Source organism: Macrotis lagotis, chromosome 1 (genome assembly GCF_037893015.1).
Source record: "Macrotis lagotis isolate mMagLag1 chromosome 1, bilby.v1.9.chrom.fasta, whole genome shotgun sequence".
NCBI lineage: Eukaryota > Metazoa > Chordata > Mammalia > Peramelemorphia > Peramelidae > Macrotis > Macrotis lagotis.
In genome coordinates this window covers 157,449,322-157,469,462 of record NC_133658.1, presented here as the reverse complement: position 1 = coordinate 157,469,462, position 20,141 = coordinate 157,449,322, and the positions used below count along the sequence as shown (strand labels likewise).

General features: G+C 38.6%; 2 protein-coding genes across 3 annotated transcripts in view; one reads left to right on the top strand and one right to left on the bottom strand.

The window, feature by feature from the left end:
• Positions 1 to 20,141, top strand: part of LOC141517864 (uncharacterized) — a 76,293-nt gene that overhangs the window by 22,558 nt on the left and 33,594 nt on the right. The window contains exons 6-8 of the mRNA XM_074229325.1: positions 7,622 to 7,641; positions 16,940 to 17,556; positions 17,737 to 17,913. Coding sequence (XP_074085426.1) covers positions 7,622 to 7,641; positions 16,940 to 17,556; positions 17,737 to 17,913 — 814 coding nt within the window. The remainder of the gene's footprint in view (positions 1 to 7,621; positions 7,642 to 16,939; positions 17,557 to 17,736; positions 17,914 to 20,141) is intronic.
• Positions 1,521 to 17,268, bottom strand: LOC141504312 (uncharacterized). Of its 2 annotated transcripts, XM_074209251.1 has the most exons (5): positions 17,037 to 17,268; positions 15,083 to 15,171; positions 11,203 to 11,329; positions 10,736 to 10,831; positions 1,523 to 8,089 (listed from the first exon to the last, which is right to left on the bottom strand). In XM_074209251.1, exons 1-5 carry the CDS (start codon positions 17,086 to 17,088, stop codon positions 6,513 to 6,515), a joined length of 1,941 nt encoding a protein of 646 aa, XP_074065352.1. In that variant the 5' UTR covers positions 17,089 to 17,268; the 3' UTR covers positions 1,523 to 6,512. The 2 variants fall into 2 exon arrangements, with proteins under 2 accessions (XP_074065353.1, XP_074065352.1); XM_074209252.1 differs by lacking the exons at positions 11,203 to 11,329; positions 15,083 to 15,171; positions 17,037 to 17,268 and adding an exon at positions 8,302 to 8,351 and having other exon boundaries at positions 1,521 to 8,089; positions 10,736 to 10,823.

The following is a 20,141-nucleotide window of genomic DNA, read 5'->3' as shown; positions in this document are numbered from 1 at the left end:
TTTAGTCAGAGAAACCTTGAGAACTGCTACAGATACCAGCTGCTTCAATTTCCTCATCAAGGATCTGGAATCAGGAAGAGCTGCATCCAATCTGGCATCAGATAGGACTATCTGGGGTGTATGACTCTGAACAAGTCCACCTCAGTTTCCTCATCTAAAAAATGGGAATAATAATAGCATTTACTTCCTAGTGTTGTGAGGATTAAATAATGCAAAGCACTTTGCAAACTTTGAAGCACTCTATAAATGCTAGTTATTATTCTAGCTATTATATAATTTTATTGAAGACAAAGTATTCTTACTAATTTTGTAGGTATTCAGATGTATATAATCCTAGTGTGTGGAAAAAGTTAATTTGGTAAATAATACAACAGAAATTGGATAGCTAGATATTATTTGGAACACATTTTGAAAACACTAAGGTTCTCAGGAACCAGGGATACTTTGTAATCAATATGTAAAATAGACTGTTCTATTTAAAAGAAAATTTGCTGATTTATAGAACTCTAATCCACATTGCTCTAGTTTATTCAGGCGGTTCCTATACTATCTTTAAAATTAACAACTTGTATTGATTGTTGTTTATAATAGGATGCCTGAAGATCTCTTACTGTTGTGAGATATTCCAGCATTTGAAATTACTCTCTGAGTGAATGCAATAAACCTATTCAGTAAAGACTAAAGAGAGTAAAAAGTTAAGTGAACATTTCAAACTACAAACTTGAGTATCTTTGCTTTTGTAGATTGCATAAAGAGGTTTTTCAGAAAGATGGTCCAAAGTTATGCTAAAGATAGGTGGGCAGTTTAGAAACAGATCTAGGCTTTCTCCCTCCTTAGCCAAGATCTGTAACTTTTTCTATCATTTAGGAAATTAAATTGTGATTTAATCTTACTTCTTTCCAGTTTCTATTAGTGAGGCTAGAAGAGTTTGATTTTTTCTTCACAAAGAGTGCCAAAAGTGACCCCACCTTACTCTCAGGTTTGGCACAGTGCACCTGAGGAAAGGAGGAAACAAGTTATTTGGTGGTGGTGTTGCAGTCAAAAAAAATGGTTGAAAAAAGACTAGTTAAAATTTTTTTTTAAAGTTCAACAATATTAATGTGCTTGTCTCATCTGCCAGGGATATAATATAGAGGGGGGGGGGTTAAACCAAAGAGAGTAGCATATAAGTCTTTTTCCTTTGTTTACATGTTCATTTACTCCTCAGGGTTGTTGTGAGGATTAAATAAGCATGTGTTACATGCTAATGTTTGTTACATTTACATGTTTACATTCATTTAAATTTTATTCAAATGACTAAATGCTAAAATGATGACTATGTTCTTGTTATAGCTATATATGTTTTTAGGATGCAGTCTAATCTACTGTTAACACAGTCTCCAAAAGCAATCACAAAGAAAATTGCTGAAGGATTTTTGTAACCAAATTACTATTAACAAATAACTGTTGAAAGCATGATTTCAACAATTAAAATCAAGATATAATTTGATGTATTTATAGTAAAGCCAACGCTGAAGTTTCCAAATAGAATATATAGAAAGATCTAGAAAAAGAACACTAGTTGGTATAATTGGTTAGTAAGTCAATACACATTTATTAAACAGCTACTATTGTTGCTAGGCAGTGTGGCTAAAGCTCTGGGGATATTAAGGAAGGCAAAACATGGTCCCTCCCTTCAAGAAGCAATTAGAGGGCAGCTGGGTGGCATAATGTATAGAGCACCGGCCCTGGAATCAGGAGGACCTGAGTTCAAATTTGACCTCAGACACTTAATAATTACCTAGCTGTGTGACCTTCAGCAAGTCACTGAATCCCATTCCCTTGCAAAAAAAAAAAATTAGAAAATGTCACTGTCTTTATGGCAGTATTCTTATTGATTCAACTCCAAGCAAATTTGGGAGAGCTCTACATCATTGGATAACTAGAGTGCATATTAGGAAGAACTAAATTTTAACCCTGGCTCAGACCCTTTCTTGCTGTGTGATTCCAGATAAGTTAACCTGTTTTTCTTGGTTTCCTCATCTGTAAAAGGACACATATGAAGTTCAAATAAGATAATGATTATAAAGTGCTTAGCAGAGTGCTATAATCACAAAGGTCACACATATGTATATATTATATATAGTAAGTGCTATATAAATGATAGCTATAATCATCATTTCTCTACTAGACAAAATCACCTAGAAGTTTTTCTTCATTAATGAGTGAGATAATCTAAAAGGTGAGATATTCCAATGGGACAGAGGTCCAGAATTTCTTGAATGACCAGCTGTGAGCCTTACTAATGCCCTCACTCATCACTGCTGGCCTGAAAATTCAAAGAATCAAGAATTCCATTTGACCTATGGCCAGGAAGTTATGTCTGCATTTTATTCAAGAAACAATAAGTAGTCGCTTATTGTGACACTCAAAGCGGAATAAAAAATATAAAAAATCTTGAAAGGGACCATGAAGGACTTTAAAAATGAAACAGCATTTTTGTGTGATCCTGTAGGGAACTATAGGGAGCCACTGAAGTTTATCCCTTTGATAGCTGAGAGGAGGAAGGAATAAAGTGGGGAGAAATTTGAGTCAGACACACCAATCAGTAAGCTACTGCAATGAATGGTTCAGGGGAGAGATGATGAAGGGGGGGGGGGGAAGAAAAGGAATGGCTTAAAGAGAATGAAACCTTTATAACCACTGTGATGAATCCAATTCATAAATGGTATGCCATGAAATCAGATATTTGGTATGGAACAGAAATTAGGGAACTTTCAAACCTTAACAATTGTTCAGATGCAATTTTCACAAATGATTGAGATGAAGATGTAGTTGCAGGAAATGATCTGATTTTTTCATTGAACAAAAAAATACAAAGTATGCTCTCCAGATGAGAGTTATAGTTATATTAGAAGAATCAATATACAGACTCAATAGCTGTTCTATAATGTTATGGGTAATGTCATCTATTGACCAAAGAAAAAATATTACTTTTAAGTTCATACTGTTCTTAAACTGGATCATCTCATATATATTTAGATGCTGAGTTTTGTCTCCAATTGCACTGCTCTGTGTCTCAGGTCAAGACGATGCCCTCAATCCCATTAAGATTACTTGGCATGTTCTAACATATAGAATAGTTCTTGTCATTTCACTGCTTTACTGGATCTATTGTAATAAAATACAGAGAACTTGTCATTTTGGATCAGCAAATCATGCTTCAGGATAGAAAGGGAAGCATATGGAAACATTCCCTTTTTGTTCAACTGAAAATAGAAAATAACTGTCTCCACTCCAGAATTTTTCTTTTAGGAAAATGTGTAAAAAGATCAATAATAAAAGCTAGGGCTGGATTAAAAGCTTTAACAGTATAACTAAATTTAGAATACTTCATCCAGTTAGATTTTTACCTTCTCCTTTCCCAGAAAGACTAAGTATGATTCACCTAGGAGCTCTGCCCACTTTCCCCATTCTATGGGGATTGGGTTAGTGGTCTGAGGGAGGTGGTCATTTTGATTACTTCAGGAGAGTCATTTAGGGCAGCAGTCAGGGAAGAATGAGTAATTTTAGAAAAATGGTTCCCCAGAGGCCTTCAGGAGACAGATGGTGATTAATGTCCTATTAGATGAAACATGTTAAATTCAAACTATGTTTTATCATTTCATAGCATTTTCTTTTTCATGCTTCCAATGAATGAATGTTCTTTCAAAATGTCTTGTGTTGGAGAGGCTCCTAGAGGAGACTCTTGTCAGTTTGGCTAATTTTCTCTAAAGTAGCCAAAGCTTGATATAGAATTATAAATTAATAAAAAATATAAACATTATTTCTGGCAGATACTGAGTACATATATATATACACATATACATAGATATACACACATGCATGTATACACATATCTACATGTATATATAAATATTTTTATTACCTCCATCCCCATCTTATAAATCCTTTTACAAAGCTCTGATTATATTCATTGGAATTGCTTAACTTCTTTTCAAATGTATGTTTGAAGTGATTTGGCACCAATCTATTAAGAGATTTCTAGAAGAACTATCTTCCAAAAAATCTTGGACTAAAATGTTTTTTATGGTGGTGTCTTTCAATAAGCATTTATCAAACCCCTATAAGAGAGTTCAGAATTATCCAACAGCTGTTAAGATGTGGTTCTTACCCTAGAGTAACAGCAGGAAAAGTCTGGCCAGCCACCATATAAGGCCAGCAAAATCATTTGATCTGGCACTCCCTCAGCCAACTGCAGGCAGGATGTGAAATTCAATAAGTGTAGGAACTTTTAGGTGTGAATTAAATGTTTGACCAAATATAACCTGTGAATGACATTATAAATTTCCAAATGGCCTTTGACACAAAATATTCCCCACCCCTACCTTAGAAGTTCTTATATGCTAATTATCCTAATACTGATGAAGTAGAGAACTAAATTAGGAACTTTATGTTAATATTAAGTAGAAAAGTTTTAGGATGTTTTTGAGAAATGGCTTCAAAAGCAAAAAGTAAAGAGTGGGTTCTTCCAAAGATTGATTTGTAGCGCCTCACTCAACCTGGTTCCATCCCAATCTATGGTAATGGAAAAGCTGGGGATAAAATACATTTTCTTCATTGCTTTCCCTTTTTCCTATCCCATCCTTAAAATGTTTTCTAATATTTATCTTTTGAAAGAAATTATTAGAAGAAACTTTTTAGGAGCTTTAGCTCAAGGGTGGGGAGTGTCAAAGGTCATTTGGATATAACCTCAGGATTTGGCCAAACATTTAATTGCCTCAACCCTAAAAAGCTCCTACATTTATTGAATTTTGATTCCTCCCTGTGGTTGCTGTGGCAGGGCCAGAACAATACCCCTGGGCTGGAATTTTCCTGCCTTTGTTTTAGATGAACTCTGGAATCTTGAGGTTTCCTTACAGGGGAAATTTTCCATATTCTCTGCAGTATGATTAAACAGAAAAACAAACAGACATTAGGAAGTCTAGCCATCTTTAAGTAGATTAAGAAAGTGGACACAAATTATTTTTATATTCCTAATCTCCAAAGGCATGTTGAGCACCTATTATGTAGAAGGCACTATGCTAAGTGCTATGTGGGCTAGTATGCAAAATTAAATAACACTGAATAACTTAAATAACAGTTCAAGTTAACTGTAGACACAAGAAAGCACATGATCACCAAATGAATCCTGCAGACATTCTTATAGGGGTTCAGAGAAGGAGGAAAGCCCTTAATCTGAAAGGGGGAGGTCACGAGAGTCTCTGAGAGGTGTGGGATCTGAGCAGGTCTTTGTGGAGTGGCAGAATATTCCACAGCAAGACAACTCTAGGAGTCAAAGAATTGAAGTAGCCAAGTGATGGTGGATCAGTCATAAGGAGCAACCAGTTGGGCTGGAGTATGTAGCAAGATAGTTAACTGCGGACTGCCAAGTTAATGAGGTTAGACTTTCTCTTTGAAAGTCAAAGGAGACCCACTGAAGGTTTCTGAGTAGACTATGCACAAGGGACACTTTCCTTACTTCCATTACACTTCATGTCTATTACCCATAGCATATTTCTGGTATATAAGAGATTATCCTCAAGTCTGTCCTATAGCCATTGTAAATAATGCATCCCTTCTGAATGCCCCAATATGCAGTAAGTCACTGCTGAAGTGACTTCATGTTGGCATAGCAAGGAAAGGCACAGGGTTAGTCTGTGAGAGCAGCAGTTGTACTCCGGGGCACTGAGGGGTCTTCTGGCATACTGACAGTGTCTAGGGCTAGCTCACAAAAGAAGAGAAAAGTCAGACTTTCACTTTGTTTCTGAAGGTTGGTCCTAGTGATACCACATGTGCAGAGCTGATGGTATTAGGAAGGAAAAGAACAGGAGACAGATGGATGGGATCTTGCTTAATCACAAGAAATGCAAAATGGAGTGACTGTTCTTAAATGTTGTGTCTAGGGGTTTCTTTTGTGCTATGATTATTCCTCTGACAAGTTTTGTGTGTCAAGCCATGCTGTTGACCTGCCAGAAATCTTGGACACAGAACATCAAAGGGAGATGGCTATGATGAGTCTGTGACACAGGTCAGGATAACCTGCATTCTTGGCAGAATCTTCTGATCCATTAACTTTCTTTTAGGGCACTTTGTTCTAAACCATGACAAGAGATCATACATGGCAGTAGCATGGGGTGATGAAAAGTTCACTGGACTTCGATCTAGGGGACCAGGATTCAAATCTTAGTTCTAATACTTACTAGCTTTTTCATCTTTAAAAATAGGGATAATACTTTACTACCTACTTTATAGGGTTGTGGCTAAGAAAACAATCTTCAAACCTCAAATGCTACATAAATGTGAGCAATTATCACCATATATTTTAATTCATGACATTGCTATACAGGTCTAAGGTAGAGACAGTTGTGGGATAATGAAAAGAGCAAAGGACCAGGAGTCAGAAAAACCTAGCTTTAAATCCTTAACTGCCACTTATCAGCTGGGTGACCTTGAAGGGAACTGACTATATGACCAAGAGGCCTTTTCCAATGCTAATATTTTATGATTCTATGAGTTCTTTGATGTTTAAAAAGGGATGAGCTCTGGCTGAAGGCCTTTCCACATTCATTACATCCATATGGTTTCTCCCCAGTATGAGTTCTCTGGTGTTTAATAAGGGATGAACTCTGGCTGAAGGCTTTCCCACACTGATTACATTCATAGGGTTTTTCTCCAGTATGAGTTCTCTGATGTTTAATGAGGGATGCAGTGTGACTGAAGGCCTTCCCACATTCACTGCATGTATAGGGCCTTTCTCCAGTATGACAACTCTGGTGTAGTGCAAGAGATGAGCTCTGGCTGAAAGCTTTTCCACATTCATTACATTCATAGGGTTTCTCTCCAGTATGAGTTCTTTGATGTTTATTAAGGGATGAAGTGTGGCTGAAGGCTTTCCCACACTCATTGCATTTATAGGGTTTCTCTCCAGTATGAGTTCTCTGATGCTTAATAAGTGATGAAGTATGACTGAAGGCTTTCCCACATTCATCACATTCATAGGGTTTCTCTTCAGTATGAATTTTTCGATGTTTTGTAAGGAACAATATGTGACTGAAGGCTTTCCCACATTCATTACATTCATACGGTTTCTCCCCAGTATGAATTGTCTGATGTTGAGTAAGGTGTGTTCTCCGACTAAAGGCTTTCCCACATTCATTACATTCATAGGGTTTTTCACCAGTATGAATTCTCTGATGTTTTACAAGGGAGGAAGTATGACTGAAGGCCTGCCCACATTCATTACATTTATAGGGCTTCTCTCTAGTATGAATTGTCTGATGTTCAGTCAGGTGTGTACTCCGGCTAAAGGTTTTTCCACATTCATTACATTTATAAGGTTTCTCTCCAGTATGGATCCTCTGATGTTCAGTAAGGTGTGTACTCCGGCTGAAGGCCTTCCCACATTCATTGCATTCATAAGGTTTTTCTCCAGTGTGACTTCTCTGATGTTTGACAAGGGAAGAGGTATGCCTGAAGGCTTTCCCACATTCATTACATTTATGGGGTTTCTCTCCAGTGTGAAATCTCAGATGTAGAGTGAGGGATGAGCTCTGACTGAAGCCTCTCCCACACTCATTACATTCATAGGGCTTCTCTCCAGTATGAGTCCTCCTATGTCGAGTAAGTTCAGAGTGATAACGGAAGGCTTTTCCACATTCATTACATTTGCAAGGCTTGTTCCGCAAATCAATTTTCTGATGGCCAATTGTTAATGGATTTTGTCGGAAGTTATTTCCATTGATATCATATTTATAGGATTTCTCTCCCATAGCAACTTTGTTTTGTGCAATAAGGATGGAACTTATATTTAAACTTCTTCCGAGGTCATTACACCCACGGTCTTTTTCCCAGATTGGTGACTGCTTGTGATTGATTGCCACTTCATTTAAATGTGTTTCCTGGCTTCTCCGCTGCCCCTGTAACCAAGTTTCATGTTCCCAGGCATCACCTGACTTGGAATTCCAAAGACTATCCTTTGTGAATCTTTGTATGATCACTTCGTGAGATAATCCTTCTTCAGAAATGTTCTGCTTTGCAGTTTCCATGATTTTAGTCCTGGTTCCCAAATCTGAAAGAAACAAACAAAAAAAAAAATCAAATATCCCTTGCTCAGGATGTTGGGATAAAACTGAAAATAATTTCTTTGAAAGCTCAAAAATAATGTCATATAATCTTTGAAACAGAAATGTCGGGGCGGCTAGGTGGCGCAGTGGATAGAGTACTGGCCTTGGAGTCAGGAGTACCTGAGTTCAAATCCGGCCTCAGACACTTAATAATTACCTAGCCATGTGGCCTTGGGCAAGCCACTTAACCCCATTGCCTTGAAAAATCTAGAAAAAAAAGAAAAGAAAAATAGAAATGTCAGGATAGAAGAAGTAAAAGAACAATGATATATACATTAAGCTAAGGAGAATCCAACAGGAAGGATGAAAAAGTTAGGCTAACTTAAGCAAACTAGATTGTAATAGAATTCTAATTTTATTTCTCTGCCTCCAAACTCTCCCACTTTAAATCTCTCTTAAATACTACCACTAGATTAACCTTTCTCATATAAAACCCAATATGTACAAAACAGAAACCATTATTCCAAATCCACCTTATTTCAAAATTCCCTATTTCTATTAAAGGAACCACCATTCTTTTAGACTCTTAGGTTCTTAACAGTACTATCTTCAACTCTTCATTCTCTCACATCTAATATCCAATCAGTTGTCAGATCTTGATGTTTCCACATTTACATTTCTCACACCTGACCCTTTCTTCTCTATATAGACAGTGGTCTTTACTTTGGTTCAGTCATCAGCCTCCTGAAATGACCTCTTCCTTGGTTTCTCAGTCTTAATGTCTCCCCATGTCAGCCCATCTTGTTCCACACATAGTTGCTGGCAAGATGAAATATAAATATAGCTCTGTTTGGATTTTAAAGCCCCTTACACCTGGCCTCAATGTATCCATCCTGCCTCATTACATCTTTTCCCTTATTCTATAGTCTTGCCAAATTAGCCTTCTATCTGTTTCTCACACATGGGTAGGCCATTCTCCATCTCCTAGAATATTTACCTTCTTCACCTTATACTTCAAAATTCCACTTTCTGATTCCAGATTCTAGAACTGTCTCCTTCTTACATACCTTGTATTTACTTTGTAGTGTGTGTGTGTGTATGTGTACACAAAAACAAAGTACATATGCATTTTTGTATAAATGAATATATCTGTGTATGTATGCCTTACAGAATGTAAGCTCCTTGAAAGTAAAAATAACTTTATTCTTTATATCTCTTTTGGAAGTGCACAAACACAAAGAGTTGGACTGTATTCTAATCTTTTAATGTCCCCAAGTTTCTCCCAGAAACAAAGGACTATTTAAAAATACCCAATATTCTATCAGTATAATGGCACAAAGAAGTGCTCTGCCATCCTCAAAATAGCAGTAGAAATTGGGGAAGACCCTTGCCACCCTGGTGGACCCCTTGTGGCAAAGGTAGGAGAGGACATGTTCAAAAACTGACAGAATAAGAAGCACGGATGAGATCCAATATTCATAATTGGAGGAAACAATAAAACTAAGGAGATCACAGATTTATGAGTGTCTGAATAGAACATTGTTTCAGGGACTGTCATAGTCAAAGAAGCCAAAACCTAGAATGGTCAATATCCTGGTGATAAGCCTCTCTAGACTTGACTAAGCTGGTCTTTGATCAGCTCACAATTAGCAAGACTGCAAAGTCTTTCCATTGTCAGTACTCTTCTGGCATAGCTTCAAGTACTTAGAGTCATTACACAATGATGCGGCAATAGAGCAATATTTTTTTTTCAAAGTGTGGATAACTTTCAAATTTGGAGCCCCATCTGAGCTCTAGGCCTACTTCTCCTATTACCTATAGAATATATCCCCCTGAATGTCCCATTGCCCCCTTGAATTCAATAAGTCTAAAACTTGCCTCATTATATTTTGCCCTGAACAATTTCCCCTCCTTTTGACTACTACTTTTGTTACTGAAACTATCATCTGTCCAGTCTTGCATGTCAAAAATCTTGATGTTATCCCTTTGACTATTCCCTTTCTTTCCTCCCTTACAATGAAGCTATCACTAAATCCAATCATTTCTACCTCCTATCCTCTGTCACTGTCAAATCCTTAATATAGGCCCTGTTCCTGCTTGCCTGGGCCATTAATAATCTCCTAAAAAAATAATCCTCCCTCCATTTTTTTTCTTTTTATCATTCCCTGAATTCTTCCCTAGGGAATGGAACCAAAATAAATTCTTGAGCTGTCTAGGAAGAAAAAAAACCCCTGAAAGACTAAGACCTACATCAAATCAACTGATCATGGTCATCTGTGGCCTTGTGACCATCTCTGTTGATGTTCACCCCAAACTGTTTGACTAACTTCTGCTTGCTCCCTTTTTATGATTACACAATTCCTGACTTTGTTCCTTGATCCTAGCTAGGCTAGGGATGTCATATTCCAACTGGAATAGAGTTCCTAGAGGTAGATGAAATTCACAAAACAGAGGGGAACAGAAGCTTGAGGAAGATTATCATTGTTAAGGAAAAGGAAAAATACTTGGAAGTGCCTATATTAAATAGTCTTGGATTTTTCCTAGGCCTTCTGGACTTTGAGGATAATTCCTGACTAATGGCTGAACTTATGGCCTGAAAGACTAGATGAAATATTCTTTGTAATCCATCTGAATAGTTTTTACTCACTCACCTAGGCAGATGCCTTTTGAGATTTCTCTTTCCACTACCCAGGGTTCTTCCCCTTGCTCCAGCTGTGAGATCACATATGGCTTAGAAACTGGAAACCCTGTTCATGTAGGAAAAAACAGGACTTGTTTGTTTGTGATAGACAAAGGCAACTGCACAGTCAAATTCTGGTCCCTTAATGTGAGATGAGAGAGAAGACAGTATAGGAAAGGTCCAAAGGTGATATGAACTCCTTTAAAGGTTAAGGTAATTGAAACATCTGGGATAACACAATGAGGGTTCACTTTCCATTCTGTAAACAGCAGATCTTTCAGCTGTAAACAGGGAATGGAACTACCCTGTCTCTAAGACCTAAAGAGGTTATAAATCACTGTCCCCAAGTTAAAACTTGGTTAAAAGCCCTTTAAAAATAAAGTAAGCAAAGATGTTCCAATTGATAGAGTTTGAGTCACAGGAGGAAGACATTCTTACCTAGGGAGACCAGGTTCCCATAGTTCTCCAGCATCACATCCCTGTACAAGTCTCTCTGAGCAGGATCCAGTTGGCCCCACTCCTCCTGGGTAAAGTCCACAGCTACATCCTTGAAGGCCACTGATTCCTAAAACACCAAATATATTCTGCTTACCCAATAAACCTCCAAACATGGCTCAGGGATGATCTGTGAAGTTGGCAGCACTAGGAAAGGTAGATGGATTGTACAGGACTTCTAAAGGTGTTTACAACCACTGATATTTTTGATATGAATCTGACAAAAAAGAGAGGAACTAAGGTGGAAATGACAGGAACCTTGAGGAAAAATAGCCATGCTATCTTATCTGGTACTTAAAGAAGGCATAATCTGGCCTATACTCTAGATTTTTGGAGAGTATATTTTAAAGAATTCAGGGAAAGTTTGGCTAGGATTATGTGTTCTTGAACCTCTCAGAGCTCTGAAAGCTCTTATCTCAGATATGATTGCTATTGATAATTTTATAAAACCAATGATGGTATAGAGCACTGGCACTGGTGTCAGGAAGACCTGAGTTCAAATTCAGTCTCAGACACTTGACATGTATCAGCTCTGTGACCCTGGGTCAGTCACTTAACCCCTCAGGTTGGGGAGGAGGAAGGGAAGAGGGGAAAAGGCAATAGTAGAGAACAGAGTAGTAATAAGAGTTTTTCATACCATAAGCCAACAAACTGAAGGTAAACTTCTGCAAAAGTCTTAAAGATAAGAGAACAAGAAGAAATCCTAGGGATTCATTCATGACTACGTACTCTCATTTACAATTTTCAAAAGGTTTACTAGGCTGACATATTTCAGCAAGGTCAGTGACCTTGTTATCTCATGTAATCTTTGTGAATAAAGTGGAGAGATTGGACTGAATAATAGTTTAACTGATATATTTGGAACAGGATGACTATTAGCACTTGAAAAGTAATTCAGGGATGAAAGTATCTAGCAGTGTTCTCAATCTCTGTCCTTGGTCCTATTTTGTTCAATATTTTTATCAATGACTTGGGTGAAATTTGGAAAGAGAGTTAATATACTGGATGAGAAAGATGTCAGTGGTCTAGAATGATGGGGGTCAAATTGGATCAATGTACAACATGGAAACAATGTAAAGACTGACAAATTGGGGGGTGGGGGAGGGAAGTAAAATTGGGGGAAGAACTGTAAAACTCAAAATAAAATCTTTAATTAGAATGATGGGGGAAATCTAATAAGTTTAAAGATAATAAATGTAGAGTCAGCAGTAAGGTATAGTGTTTAGAGGATCAGCCTTGAAGTTAGAAATACTGAAATTTAAGTCCTACTTCAAATATATTAGCTGTGTGACAAGTCACAGGCTTCTCATTCCCTAGCTTAGAAATGTCAATCTTACCTTTTAAATTGAAATATAATTGAGAAATGTTTAACAAAGTAAATAAAAATACAATATAATGCTAATTTTTGATTTTCTAAGATAAAATATAGTTCACAGAAATCCATTTCTATTTGAATTGGACACCTGGACAACCAAAACCATAAGTTACAGTGACCCTGCTAATTTGCTTCTAAGGATTCCCATACCTTAGAATCAGTCTAGACCAAAAAGAAAAAAAAATCAAGTAATGCACCTAATTTTTAAAAAAGGCAAACTACAGGATAGGAGGACTGTGGTTAGACAGGAGTTCATATGTGGAAAGAATCTAGGGAGGGGGCAGCTAGGTGGCACAATGAATAGAGTACCAGCCCTGGAGTCAGGAGGATCTGAGTTCAAATCTGACCTCAGATACTTAATAATTACCTAGCTGTGTAACCTTGGCCAAGTCACTTAACCCCTTTGCCTAGCAAAAATAAAAAAAAAAACACAGAAAAAAGAATCTAGGGGCTTTTGGTGACTGCATGATTGATATGAGATTACAATATAACATGATAGCCAAAAAAGTTAATGTGAACTTAGCCTTCATCATCAGAAGTATAGTCTCCGGAATTGAAGCCTATTGTCTTTACTGCCTACTACTTCCCTCACCAAAAAAAAGGTGCTTTTATTTTTAATTTGCCATCAACCCCTAAAAGGTATTTCCTTAAAAGGAAATATGAATTATGATACACAAACTCTCTAATTCTAAATAATATAAATAATTAAACCAGAGATGCAAGATAAAAAGAAGGACCAGGGCAATAATCACACAGGATGAGAAAGTATGGATAGACAGGTTGGAATCTGTACTTTTGATAGTATTGTCCACATTACTATGAAATCTCAGAACCATTTATTTACTGTGACTTCATCAAAACTCTCTAATGATTTTATGCTTAAGATAAACTAAACTGGATAAAGGATCACTGCACATTTGTATTTTGAACAATAAGGTTATCAAAGTTGAAACTTTATTATTTATTATTGTTAAATGTTAACATTTATTAACATTTATAACTTTAAAGTTTGCAAAGCCCTTTATGTGTAGGTTCATTAAGTTTTCATAACTTGCTAAGAATGATTTCCAGGAACATTAATGAGATTCAAGGAGGTTAAGAGAACTACTCATAGCCATGCTGCTAATGTCAATAGCAGGATTTGAACCTAAGCTCTGACCACAAGTCTATAAAGTCCAGTGATGTTGCCTCTCATTTAATAATCATTATGAAAAGTCCTTCTGGTGTTTTTTCTTCTTATCCAGAAAAAACATAAATGTTTCACTTCATTAATCAATAAAATAAGCTATAATCCCTAGCTCCTTGGAAAGACTGACTAGACCCTGACATCTATTGGGAAAGAATCTGTAGTCATAACATGATTCCATGGATTAACATTTTATAATGGATGTTTCAAGTCCTGTACATATCTACCTTTATTACTCGAAGACTTTGCTGACTTTTAGATTAGTAACTCTGCTGTTTTAGACTCTGCCCTCTCCACTACACCACCTAGATGCCCCTCATTAGATCTTAAGCATTTTAAACACTCTATCCTTAAAATTATTTAATAACTTTCAGTATATAGATTAAACTGAGGATGACATTCAAGGCCCTCTACCATCTGTTACAATTCTACATATTCAAATTTATTACCTATTATACCTCAAAAGCAATTCCCTTAAACCAAGCTTACTTTTTACTGATGCATGTGAATAACAATTTTGCCTGAGTTTCTTTCTTGTTCTTGCCTGTAAATGTTTTCCTCTATTATACAAATCCTTCAGGACCACCTTAAACCCCACCCATTCCATTTCTTTCCCTGACCATTCCACTGATCTCACCCTTTCAGAAGCTCATAAATTCCAACATATCCTGTTATACATACTGCTCATCTTACACTTATTATCAACTTCCTTCTATCACTTATCTTTTGATGTTTCAGTCTCATGTTATTGATACCATCAACACATTTAGGGTGAAGACTATGTCTTATTTTTACTTTTGATCCATCAGTGCATTTAGCATCTTTAATGACAAGTCAGTGGATGAATGAGTAGATGTTAAAATTTTATTTTATTTTCCCCCTAGTTACATGCAAAAACAGGAGTATGGGGCGGATAGGTGGCATAGTGGATAAAGCACTGGCCTTGGAGTCAGGAGTACCTGGGTTCAAATCTGGTCTCAGACACTTAATAATTACCTAGCTGTGTGGCCTTGAGCAAGCCACTTAACCCATTTGCCTTACAAAAACCTAAAAAAAAAAAACAAAAAAAAAAACAGGAGCACAAAATAACAGGGGAACATTTTCTATAGAGCATTCACTATTCTGGGGCCCATCTTCCTGGGAAGAACTGGGTCTCAAGTGCCTATATGAAGATTCCTTAGAGAAAGGAGTTTTCTGGAGAAAGGAATAAATGTATTCAGAATATAGGCATTTCAGAAAAGAGTAAGAAAACAATAACTCACCTGGGACCTGGCTTTCAGGAAAAGTATCGTCATTTGCTCATCTTCTGGGTTCTCCACTTGAGAAAGGCCAGAGTCCTGAGAAGATGGAACTAGAGGGATAAAAGAAGCCATGAGGGGCAGCTAGATGGTGCAGTGGCTAGAACACTGGCCCTGGAGTCAGAAGGACCTGAGTTCAAATCTGATCTCAGACACTTAATAATTGCCTAACTGTGTAACCTTGGACAAGTCCTTAACCCCATTACCTTAAAGAAAAAAAGGAAAATAAGAAGTCACAAAAGGGCTGATACTATCTTCTAGTTCTCACACTTAAAAAGTTATAAACCCAATCCCTCCAGTTAGTGTGGATCCCCATATTTCTAAGAAGGAACTTGTTCAAAAAACGATCAGAAGAAGCCTGCCAAAGTGAAGGTCACAGGAGGCCAGGACCTCTTTTGCTGAGGAATCCTACTCTGTCACATGGCAGATTCTAGATGAAAGAACTGTAGTTGAGGTCACAGAAAAAGTGGGCTGTTGGGTCTATTGGTAAGCTCTTTATTGCAGTCTTCTCCCTTTAAAAAAATGCCCCTTCCTTTGCTCTCAATTTGTGTGAGGAATTATATGCTAATTCTTTTGAAGAAAGCAGCTCTGTTGTCATACCTATGACAATAATTTCACTATCAGAAATGTAGTACTGGCTTAAGTAAACACAAGGCCACATAGGATAATATATAAAGAACACTAGACTAGGAGGAGGGAGACCTGAGGAATTCTATTTCTGGATCTTCTCTTACCAAGCTCTGTGACCCTAGGCAAGTCAGTAGACTCAAGTGATTTTTAAGGTTGTTAAATCTTGACTTTATGAGGACTCTAAACTATATGCTAGTTCCAGCTGTCACTAAATAGTGCTGTAACCTTTGTGTTAACCTTGAGTACTGTAACACTTAGCTCACTGAATTGGGTTCCAATCTATAAAAAGATATCGAAGCTCTTTTTATCTTAATCTTTATTTTATTTTATTCCCCCTGTCACATGCAAAAACAAGTGTCAACATTTGCTTCTAAAACCTTGAGTTCCAAATTTTCTCCCTTCCCTCATTGAGAAAGCAAGTTACTTGATATAGACTAAAAATATGTAGTTATGAAAAACAGTATCACAATAGTCATGTTGTAAAAATAAACATAACACCCACTCCCTAAAAAAGAGAAACCTCAAGAAAAGTATGCTTCATTCTATATTCAGATACCATCGGCTCTATCTTTGGGATGGGTAGCAGTCATTATCATCAGTCATTTAGAGTTTTCCTGGGTCACAGACTTGCTGAGAAAAGGTAGCTCTATCTGTCTTAAAGGGTTCTTATGAGGATAAATGAAGATGTAATAGCACTTAATAAAAATACCATTACTGGTTCATAGTATAATGGATAGATAAGGCACTGAACTCATGGTGAAGAGGAAATGCGGTCCAATTTTATCTCATAGGCAACCTTTCTGTGCCCTACTTTCCTTGTCTATGAAACGAGGAGGCTGCTCTAAATCTATGATCTTATGATTCTTTGATCCAATGGCAAGGTGCCATAAAGTTCTGGAGTAAAAGGTTAAAACGGAGTCAGGAAATGAGATTGGTCCTTGCAAAGGAGTATCTAGTGGGGAATGTTCTCTCTGTGGCTTTAAGTTTTTTATTATTATAAAAGGCAGGGCTAGAAGAGGTGTGTAATAGTCTGGCTGCTTCACGTGTGGAAGTCTCAGATGCACTCAGACTGGGAAACTTTTCTTCCACTCTTTTTTTAAAATTTTTTTTTTTTGCAAGGCGATGAGGTTGAGTGACTTGCCCATGATGATTACGTGAGGCCGCACTTGAACCCGGGCCCTCCGGACGCAGGGCCGGCGCTCTGTGCCCCGCGCCCCCTCGCTGCCCCTCGCTGCCCCTTTTCTACAAGGACAAGCTGTTTGGCTGTCTTCTCTCGGCTCGGTCCTACCTTGTCCGTCCGGCGCGTGAGTCCAGCGCTCCACGGTCACCCACTGCTCCATGGTGTGCCCCTCCCGTTACGGGGCGCCCCGGGCGCCTTCCGGCTCCATCCGGCTCACGTCGGCGCGGCCTGGGTCCCAGGAGGGGCCCCTCCTGCTCAGGGGCCAGCCTTCATGCCGCGGGGCCTTCATGGGGCGGCCGGCATGGCGCGGGGCGCCGCTTCCCGGAGCGGGGCGCCCGCCGCCCCTCGGCTCCCCGAGGCTGGAGGGGTCAGGCCGAGGCAGCCATGGCCGGGGAGGGAAGCGCGGTGCCCTCCCAGTGCCACACCGCTGCCCTCCTCGGCCCCGAGGCGCGCACCCCGCGCCCCAACCCCGCCACCCAGACCAGCGCCGGTCCCGCACCCACAAAGGAAACCAGCTTCCAGACCGGAAGGAAGCGCCGGCTTAGCCCCGGCATTGAACTACGACTCCCAGAATCCTCCGGGCGGCGCTTCCGGTTCCCGTCGGGGACGCTCAGTTCCGCCCCGGATGGTCTCCGTCCCAGGGGCTCCCGGCTCCCTGCAGCTCGAGCTCCCTGGCCTGGCGCCGCGGGCGCCTTCTGATCCTTTGTCAGCTCTCTCGAGGTGTCGGGGTGGTTGGGGGGCGCGATCCAGGGGGGGCCGGCAAAGTTCACAGATGAAAACTATTTTCCCTTGGGGGGAACACAAGCAGCTCGAGGAGGGGTGAATGACCGCGGTGACGAGCTGCCTGGCTCAGCCCCCAGCCCCGGCGCCTCGTGGAGCGGAGACCAGCCTCCAGGGGCCTGCCCCAGCTCGTGGGTCCAGCCTGGAAAGGGAAAGTGGGCCACCGGCTTAGGAGAGGAGCGAGGAGGAGGCAGCTTACTCAAAGGCATTCCCATGTGGGTTGGAGAAGGGTGGCGCCTGGTGTAGCCTTGGCGTCAGATATTCTCAGGTACATGTGCGGCCCTCCAAGGGATGTCCTTAAGGAACTCACACTTGTGGGGTGCATTGAGTAAGGAATAGAATGCATTATATGCAACTATTATATACATAATTGAGGAGGGGAGATCAAGATTGACTTCCCAAAGGAGTTGACCCCTTAGATGAAACTTCATAGAGAGCTGGGGTCTTTCACGGGCAGAACTGAGGGACTGAATTTCAGGCATAGGGGATATGGTTTATGCAAAGGCATGAAAGATCTCGACTAAAAAAACCCAAACAAAATTCCTAAGTATGGGGATACAAACCTCTATTTGAAAGTCTTTGAGAAAAAAATAGACCTCTTTTGCTTCATTAAAAAAAAAACTAGAAGCAATATGATATGGGGCTGTAGTGAGGTTTTAAGAGGATCTTGAAGAATATTTCAACTCATTTTAAAGAGAACTTTTTCACAGTGAGAGATGATCAACAGTGAAATGGGCTCCCTTAAAAGGTAGCCTTCCTTGTAGGTTTTGAACAGAAGGCCATGTTACCACTATTTGGAACTTCATAGAAGATATTTTTAAAATATTGTTTGTATTAAATGCTCCCGAAGTCTTCTTCAGCTCTGAAGCACAGGGTGGAGAGATTGAGAAATTGTCAAAAAATAAATCAATAATTAATTGGATTCTGTTTTTATCGAATTAGCAAAATAGCATATCTTGAAATATAGTTAGTATATCATCATGATAATGTCTTGCCCCCTATATAATTTTGCAGTCTGTATTTGGAAAGAATAACATACTCCATCTAGTCAAGTGGTCTAACAATACATGTCATTGTTTGGTTGCTTTTTTTCCCAATAAATTCTTCCTGCTTTGTGGATTTCCATAAGATATATATATATATATATGTATATATGTATATAGTGTGTGTGTGAATGCATATTCATGTATATGTAATGTTAACATATGTCACTCCTAACTAATCTCAACTATTAATACTTCTTTTGAACAAAATTATATCCCACTATATCACCTACTTTCCCAGAAATCCTTCAGTCAGTAAACACTTATCAAATGCCTACCATGGGTCAGATACTATGCCAAGCACTGGAAAAACAAAAAAGAAAAAAAAAGACAGTTCTCACCCCCAGGAGACTTATAATCTAATAGGGAAAGACAACACACAAAAGGAAGCTAAGAGGACAGAAGGTACCACAAGTGGTGAAGTCAGAGAAGTGGGAAAGAGCTACCTAACCTAGCAAAGTTTCTGGAGTGAGTGAAGCCCCAGATACCTGTTTACCTCTGAAGGTCCTAGAGTGAATGCAGTCTGAAAATCTAATTAAATATTATACAGTTCTCCACCTCAAATTCCTTACCACCTTGTCAAATGCTCTTTCATCACTTTCTAAATTCCAGTCCCTCCTCTAATCAGTTCTCTTCCTTCTACTCATGGGCAAACTAATTCAACCGGAGGAAGTTATATAATTGTGCTCAGTTATTCTACTACAAAACTTAACAAATCTCAACACTGTTGCAGGGAAATAATTTTACTTTTTTCTCATTAATTCCCCAATGACACCCATTATAGTGTTTGTTCCAAACTTTTTCTTCTCAACCAGCTTCATTTTTTTTAAGTTTCAGATGTTTAAATGATAATTATTCCAGTAATCATGCAATCAAAATGCAGCATTCACAAATGGCTCCCCCTCTCCAAATCTGGCCCACTGGACATGGATGTTCCATTAAAACAGGTATGATTCAGGTTAGACTGATAAAACCCAAGTTCTAAATTGGAATGAAATAAGATACTCTTAGTACACCATCTTAATAGATAATAAAAGAAGGCTTACTCAGCCACAACACGGAAAGAATATACAACAAGGAGGTATCACTTTCGATCATTGTGGTCCCTTAGTCTCCATCCAAAAACCAATCTGGTCAGATAGGGAGGGAATTAAGATCAAGGTTTAAATATCAAGTGACTGAGTCCTCATGGATGTCCTTAAATAATCAGAAAGCCACTGAAAGTCTTGCGACTACACTAATATTAAAACATTAGTAATGAAACATTTGTTATTTAATAGTTTGACAATTCTGTTTCAGTATAACTGACGACCTTTGTAATGCTGTGGATTTTATTGTATAGATGTTAAAGTATTTAGAAGAATCCAAAGGCTTCATCAGATTGTCCAAT